Consider the following 7,831-nt stretch of genomic DNA (forward strand, 5'->3'; position numbering starts at 1 on the left):
CATCTGGGGTTGCTGCAGCAGTTGCTGCTGCTGCTGCTGCTGCTGCAGCTGCTGCTGCAGCTGCTGCAGCTGCAGCTCCTTTTCCCTTAGCCGCTCTTCATATTCTTCAGGGGGGCCCCCATGCCTGCTTTCGGGCCCCACATGTGGGGGTTTGAGAGTGGGGGCCTTTTCGCGGGTTTTGGCAGCAGCAACCTCCTAGCAGCAGCAGCAGCAGCAGCAGCAGCAGCAGCAGCAGATAATGAAGGGGAAAATAAATATAACAGAAATAGCCTCAGGGCACTTACGCTGGACCGCCGGGGCCCCTGCGGCGGCGCTGCAGCAAAACGGAAAGATCAATTTAGGTGCTGCTGCTGCTGCTGCTGCTGCTGCTGCTGCTGCTGCTGCTGCTGCTGCAGTGCTTCGGGAAAAGGCAGACTTACGGGTGACGACATTTATAATAATTCCCTGGAAAGTTTATTGAAGATAAAATAAATAAATTAAATTAAATTAAATTAAAAATGAAAATAAAATTCAACTCACTCCCCGCCCGTGGCCCTTCTCAGGTGTCTGTACACCTGGCGGGGGCCAGCCCTCATAGCCTGCAGCAGCAACGCCAAATTCTGGGGACTTAAAGCCTGCTGCTGCTGCTGCTGCTGCTGCTTCTCGCTCTTCTGCTTCCTCTTCGGCTGCTGCTGCTTCTGCTGCTTCTGCTGCTGCTGCTGTCGGCGCTGCCACGCCGAAAGAAGGGCCTTTGAAGGGCTTGACTGGCTTTGTTGCTGCTGCTGCTGCTCCTGCTTCTGCTGCTTCTGCTGCTGCTGTTCTGGCTGCTGCAGTTGGAGCAGCAACTGAAAGGCCCGGGCCCCCAAAGGCCTTTGCAGGCGAGGCAGCTGCTCCCCCTTGCTGCTGCTGCTGCTGCTGCTGCTGCTGCTGCTGCTGCAGTTGTTCTTCGCCTGCAACACTTAACGTAGGAGCTGCAAAAGCTGCGGGGGCCCCTCCAGGGGGCCCCCGGGGGGCCCCCCCGCCTCCCAATTCTGCTGCAATTTCTCTGTCTGTGTCTTCAATTCTTTCTTGATTAACAGCAGCCTGAAGGGAAAAGAATAGTTGCAATAAAGTCTCGAGACAATATCCTGGAGTTCCTGTTCGTTGCTGCTGCTGCTGCTGCAGCAGCACGGTCGCTGCAGCAGGGCTGCAGCAGCGCTGCTGCTGCAGCAGCAGTGCTGCCCCAGCTGCAGCAGCACGGTCGCTGCAGCAGGGCTGCAGCAGCGCTGCTGCTGCAGCAGCAGTGCTGCCCCAGCTGCAGCAGCAGGGCTGCAGCAGCAGCGCAGCAGCAGCAGCGCAGCAGCAGCAGTGCAGCAGCTCACAGGAGGTGCAGCAGCTCCTCTTGGGGAACGGCGGCGCGTCGGCGGAGGCGCTGATCTCCGCCTAGGTGCTGCTGCTGTTGCTGCTGCTGCTGCTGCTGCTGCTGCAAGGAAGCGCGAGAGCTTCTGCAAACGGGATTTAGAAAAACAAAAGTTGAATGGCTGGCGTTTGCTGCTGCGCTGCAGTACCTTTTCTTTTTTCTTTTTGCTTTTTGCTGCTGAGAGGCTCTTAGACCCCTTTTTGTGTCTCCGGCGCGCTGCGGGGGAGTTCTGAAGGCGAGCTGCTGCTGCAGCGCTGCTGCGAATTTGCAGTTTGCTGCTTACCGCTGCAGCAGCTGCAGCAAGGAAAGAGCTGCGGGGAAGCTGCTGCTGCAGCACTTGGGACTTTCTTCAAAGGCTAAAGAGCTTTCCACTTGCCTCGAAAGCCTCTGCTGCAGCGCCGGGCGGCGCGGCGAGCCGCCCGCACTGACGCAGCAGTTTCGTTGAAGCCAAGTTGGAAGCTGAGGCAAATAAACGAACCCGGCAGTCATGTTTGCGTTTTTCCTGCAAGTTCTCGAGTTGTTGAGAAGTCCTTTGCGGCTCTGCTTCCCCAGATGCAGCCGCGCTTACCTTGGGTTTCCGCCCGCGCCCGGCGCGCGGCGGCCGGCACCCGCAGGAGGAAAGGAGGAAAAAAAACAAAAGCGCGACGAAGACGCATTTAAAGGAAGAATATCTAAACATTGAAATGTCTAAAGTGCAACAAAAAGTCTGTTTTCCTCATCATTCCTTCGGAGCGGAAAGCCGTCGTTCAAAACTGAATGCAGAGCTGCCTATACACCCCAACTTCGGGGGGAGGAAAGCGAAGTATTTCTGGGCCACAAAAGCCGATCTCAGCCACAGAGATATTCACATTTAATATTTATTTCCGGAGAACTGCGGAAAGCAGAAACTCGTGGCATTTTGGTCTTCTTTCCCCTCCGTGCAACTCAGGTGGCCGCGAGGGGAAACTGGAAACAAGTCGAGAATACGGCTTTTCAGCCACAGCTGCAGCACTTCAAGTGAATGTATGGCGCACTACAAATCTTCTAAACTCTGAAAATCACGAAAATGCTTTTATTTCTTGCTGGTTTCGCAACAGTTCAAGTTCAGCCCCCGAGCTGGACTGGTCGTGTGCAGCAGCAGGTCTGCAGCAACACTGCTGCAGCAGTGCAGCCTCAGCAGCCTCAGCGGCAAAACCCCCGAGAGGGTTTTCTGGTTCTGTTTGCTGCCCCACTTGAGTGAAGCAGCAGCGCGCAGTCGAAGCCCCAGGAGCGGGCAGAAAGCTTGTATAATGCAAACCCTAAACCCTAAACCCTAAACCCTAAACCCTAATCGCGAGGCGCCCTGCTGGCCGCGCAGTCAGCGCCCCGGCGCGGCTGGGCGCCGCGAGGGTTTAGGGTTTAGGGTTTAGGGTTTGCGGCAGCTACTTCGTGGTTTGGGGTTTCGCCACATCTTGCCAGTTGTTCAGCATCAGCTTCTGAACACAAAGAAGAGCTTCTGCTGCTACCTCGCGGTGTTTGCTGCTGATCAGCAGCATCACTTTGTCCTTAACTTTGAACTTTTGGCAAACCCTGCAGCACCACAAACCCTAAACCCTAAACCCTAAACCCTAAACCCTAAACCCTAAACCCTAAACCCTAGACCCTGATCCGCGGCCCGCCTAGCCCCGCTGCACCCTCAAACCGGCCTCAGCCGAGCAAATTCACCGCTGCCGCTGAGGGTTTAGGGTTTAGGGCCGAGCTAGGGTTTAGGGCCGAGCTAGGGTTTAGGGTTTAGGACTTGGCCAAAGTTCTCGGCTTGACGCTCTTCTAGGGTTTAGATAGGGTTTACGCGCCGCTAGGGTTTGGGGCTTGGCAGCCGCCAGTGCGCAGGGACCACCACTCCGCGCCGGCCTGCGGCTTCGGCTAAACGCTGTTCTAGGGTTTAGGGTTTAGGGTTTAGGGTTTAGGGTTTAGGGTTTACTTTTTGCCGGCGGGGTGAAGCCGCGCAAACTCCCCCAAGTCGTAACAAGCCACGGCCTGAGTTGTTGGGTCTTCGCTGTCGAGGAGTTTTTCGATTTTTTGAATTGTGATGAATTCATCTTTTTCGAAAACCATCACGTTTTCGCGCCAAAACTTCTCTGCAAACCCTAAACCCTAAACCCTAAACCCTAAACCCTAAACCCTCATCCCCCCAAGCGGCCCTCGCCCTCGCCCGCAGCCGCCCTGCCGACCCCCGAACCCCCAGCGCTAAACGCTAGCCGCGAACCCCAACCAAAACCCTAAACCCTAAACCCTAGACCTCAAACCCTAAACCCTAAACCCTAAACCCTAAACCCTAAACCCTAAACCCTGTCTCCTGCGACCCAGACAGCGCCAACCCCAAACCCCTCGCCCCTCGACCCGCCCCCCGCGAAACACCGCGCCGCCGCGCGCAAACCCCAAACCCAACCCCAACCCCAAACCCTAAACCCTAAACCCTAAACCCTAAACCCTAAACCCTAAACCCTAGCCACCTTCTCGACTCGGGATTCTTTCAAAACGTCGCAAGCAGCTTTCAAAATCCCGCATTCTGTTATTGCAAGAGGAAAACCCTCGTGGAAAGAAAGCAGCCAAACGCAAAACACTGCTTTGTAAACCACGCCCGCGGGTTGGCTCAGCGAAAGGGCCTTCAGCAGCCTGCGTCCGCAAACCCTAAACCCTAAACCCTAAACCCTAAACCCTAAACCCTGAACCCTAGGCCCTGGGCCGTGGGCCCTCCGCCCTGGGTCTTGGGTCCTGGGCCGTACACCCTGTGCTCTTGGTGCCGCAAACCCTAGCTTTTCCCACGCGGGCACGGTGGTTTGGGGTTTAGGGTTTAGGGTTTAGGGTTTAGGGTTTAAGGCTTACATCTCGGGCAGACCAGGGGTCTCCCATACAAGCGGCCGCCATCGATCTGCGAAGCCAAAACGCAGCTAGGGTTTAGGGTTTAGGGTTTAGAGGGTTTAGGGTTTAGAGGGTTTAGGGCTTACACGGTTTAGGGTTCAGAAGATTTAGGGTTTAGAGGGTTTAGGGTTTAGAGGGTTTAGGGTTTAGAGGGTTTAGGGTTTAGAGGGTTTAGGATTTAGAGAGTTCAGGGCCCGGGGACGGCGGGCCCTGACCCCGCGCGCAGCTTCGCAGCGCTGCGCACCCGGCCGCGAGGGTCTAGGGTTTAGGGTTTAGGAACTAGGGTTTAGGGTTTGGGGACTAGGGTTTAGGGTTTGGGGACTAGGGTTTAGGGTTTAGGGTTTACCAATTTTGAGAATGTTCACCAGCGCGTCCAGCCGCCCCGACTCCGACACGGGAAACTTCTTGGCAATTAACTGCTGCACAAAATAAGTGACTTGTTCTTCGGAAAAAGCCACACTCCTCGCGCGGCTGCGCCACAAACCCTAAACCCTAAACCCTAAACCCTAAACCCTAAACCCTAAACCCTAAACCCTCGGGCTGGGGGCTGGCGGCCGGTCTGCGGCGCGGCTGAGCGGCCCTGGCCCTTGGCGCGCAGGCGCCGCCGCGAAACCCTAAACCCTAAACCCTCGCGGGCCTGCAGCCGGCTGGCAGCGCTAAACCCTAAACCCTAAACCCTAAACCCTAAACCCTAAACCCTAAACCCTCACCACATAAACCCCGAAAGCATGAAGGCCGCGCGGTCCCCCGTGTAGCTGTCAACCCCCGGGCGCTGCAGCAGCTGCAGAAAGTCTTCGAAGACATTTGAGTTCTCGAGGGCTCCGCACATGGCCTCGTAGCGGCTGCTGTTCTCTGCAGCAGCAAACGAGGGTTTAGGGTTTAGGGTTTAGGGTTTAGGGTTTGCTAGGGTTTGCTGCCGTTCGGCGTCCCCGAGGCCTCGCCGCCTGCTAGGGTTTAGGGTTTGCGCCCCCCCAGCAGCAGCGCGCAAAGAGGCCCTTCGCTGCTGCCGCCCCACGAGGGTTTAGGCCCCGCAGCCGCCGACCTAGGGTTTAGGGTTTAGGGTTTAGGGTTTAGGGTTTACCCCTGACGACTTCGTAGAGAATGGTCAAGGCGTACTGCACTGGCTGAATGTCCGCCTCGAGGCGCAGCACGGCCACGAGGGCGGCCACAACTTGCGGGTTCTGCGCCACAAACCCTAAACCCTAAACCCTAAACCCTAAACCCTAAACCCTAAACCCTAATCCAGGGTCTGGTGCAGCGCGGGCTGCGCTGCTAGGGTTTGGGGCGCGGGCGCGCGGCCCGGCCGCGCCGCGCGCAGGCACCTTGCACGCCCAGCCCGCAGGGCCTAGGGTTTAGGGTTTAGGGTTTAGGGTTTAGGGTTTAGGGTTTGCCTCGGCGATTGCGTCGGCCCGCTGCTCCGAGTCCAGCCCGTGCAGCTGCGCAAGTGCTGCTGCCATTCCCTTTTTTATTAAACCCGCCCTTTCCAACAAACTCCACTCGGGCTGCCGCTCCATCACGGCTTCTTGCTTCACCTGCGCAAACCCTAAACCCTAAACCCTAAACCCTAAACCCTAAACCCTAAACCCTAAACCCTAAACCCTGCGCCCTGGGCCTGCGCTCTCCAGCGAGGCGCGGGCCCTCGCCTGGGGGCTGCCGCGCCTCCGCGCAGCAGCGGCACTGCCTCCACGTGCACTAGCGACAGCAGCAGCAGCAGCAGCTGCTGCTGCAGCAGCAGCAGCAGCTGTTGCTGCAGCAGCAGCAGCAACAGCACCCACAGGGACACCAGCAGCAGCAGCAGCAGCAGCAGCAGCAGCAGCACCCACACCACCCCCGCACCCAGCACGGCCGCACTGACGAAGAACCGAAGCAGCAGCAACAGCAGCACCAGTAGCGCCGGCAACAACAACAACAACAACAGCAGCAGCAGCAGCAGCAGCAGCAGAAGCAGCAGCAGCAGCAGCAGCAGCAGCAGCAGACCTGCGAGTTGTTTGCATCTGCCCGCACGAGGTGCCCCAGCAGCCGAACCTGCTCGGACTGCTCTTGAGACAAAGTTGTCTTGTGGGGCACGGGAGAAGCAGCAGCATCTGGGACCGTCATTGCTGCTGCTGCTGCTGTTGCTGCTGCTGCTGCTGCTGCTGCTGCTGCTGAGTGTTACGGCGTCGCTGACGCCCCTGCTGCTGCTGCTGCTGCTGCTGCTGCTGCAGACTGGTGCAGCGAAGCTGACACTCACGCTGATGCTGCTGCTGCTGGTTGTTGTGGCGTCGCTGACGCTGCTGCTGCTGCTGCTGCTGCTGCTGCTGCTGCTGCTGGTTGTTAGGGCGTTGCTGACGCTGCTGCTGCTGCCGGTTCGGACGGCTGCGCTGCTGTTGCTGCTGGCGAGGCGATTGGTGTGTTGCTGCTGCTGCTGCTGCTACCCAAGGTCCTGCTGCTGCTAGGCCTACAGTAGCAGCAGCAGCTGCTGCTGCTGTAAAGTTTCAGCAGCTAAAGCTGCTGCTGCTGCTGCTGCTGCTGCTGCTCCGCCAGGCACTAGCAGTCGCGTGGCTTCGCCGCAGGCAGCAGCAGAGCCACACCGTACTCTTAAACCCTAAGCCCTAAACCCTAAACCCTAAACCCTAAACCCTAACACCCAGAATCTGGATATGCATGGGCGGATGTAAGGATCAAGGCAGGCACGCGAGGCAGCCGTGCTGCTGCTGCTGCTGCTGCTGCTGTTGTTGTCGTCGCCGCTTAGGGATTCCTGCTGCAGCAGCAGCTGCTGCTGCTGCTGCTGCTGCTGCCGTGTGCAAATCGCCGCGGTCCTCCGCAGCAGCAGCTAGCGTGGCGGGTCGAGGCGGGCCGTAAACCCTAAACCCTAATCTCTAAAACCTAAACCCTAAACCCTAAACCCCAAAGCCTGAGTTCTTCACTGCGTAACGCGTCGAATACACCAATTGAAGGCAGCGCAGCAGCAGCAGCAGCTGCTGCTGCTGCTGCTGCAGCAGCTGCTGCTCCAACTTGGTCGGGGCTGGCTGTCTGCATGCTGCTGGCAGAGGAAAGCTAAACCCGAGAAGCAAAACCCTAAACCCTAAACCCTAAATTGTAGGTAAAGTGGCTATTTTGTGTTACTTGCTTGTCCGAAAGATCTATTTAGCCGAGCAGCTGCTGCTGCTGCTGCTGCTGCGGGTGCTGCTGCTGCTGCTGCAGCTGCTGCTGCTGCTTCCTTAACCCTCCGCAAACCCTAAACCCTAGCTTTCAAACCCTCGCTTTCGCCGACAACTCTCCTTCCAGCCCCTAGCGCGCTTCTGGGCGAGGGTTTAGGGTTTAGGGTTTAGGGTTTAGGGTTTAGGGTTTAGGGTTTGGAAAATGGGCAGCGAGGCCGCGGAGTCGCGGCTCAAACGAACTCTCTATATTGGAGGTTTAGCGGAAGAAGTTGATGAGCAAATTTTAAGAGCTGCTTTTTTGCCTTTCGGAGATATCCGCGAAGCCACCATTCCCAAAGACAGGACCACTGGTCTGCTGCTGCTGCTGCTGCTGCTGCTGCTGCTGCTGCTGCTGCTGCTGCTGCTGCTGCTGCTGCTGCTGCTGCTGCTGCTG

The 7,831-nt window shown here is 57.7% G+C and overlaps 2 protein-coding genes across 2 annotated transcripts; both read right to left on the reverse strand.

Annotated features, from left to right (window-relative positions):
- Positions 1-510: 510 nt before the first annotated feature.
- On the reverse strand, positions 511-1,867 carry ENH_00004950 (hypothetical protein; the record flags this gene model as incomplete). Its single annotated transcript, XM_013578452.1, has 3 exons — positions 511-1,222; positions 1,341-1,463; positions 1,662-1,867. 3 exons carry the CDS (start codon positions 1,865-1,867, stop codon positions 511-513), a joined length of 1,041 nt encoding a protein of 346 aa, XP_013433906.1.
- A 911-nt stretch (positions 1,868-2,778) lies between these two features.
- On the reverse strand, positions 2,779-7,276 carry ENH_00004960 (vacuolar ATP synthase subunit h, putative; the record flags this gene model as incomplete). Its single annotated transcript, XM_013578453.1, has 10 exons — positions 2,779-2,926; positions 3,318-3,490; positions 3,841-4,012; positions 4,223-4,268; positions 4,605-4,729; positions 4,969-5,110; positions 5,340-5,439; positions 6,236-6,402; positions 6,489-6,722; positions 7,165-7,276. The coding sequence occupies 10 exons, from the start codon at positions 7,274-7,276 to the stop codon at positions 2,779-2,781; spliced, it is 1,419 nt and encodes a 472-aa protein (XP_013433907.1).
- Positions 7,277-7,831: the final 555 nt, after the last annotated feature.

Source organism: Eimeria necatrix, genomic scaffold (assembly GCF_000499385.1).
Source record: "Eimeria necatrix Houghton genomic scaffold, Enh_scaff1143, whole genome shotgun sequence".
Classification (NCBI taxonomy): domain Eukaryota; phylum Apicomplexa; class Conoidasida; order Eucoccidiorida; family Eimeriidae; genus Eimeria; species Eimeria necatrix.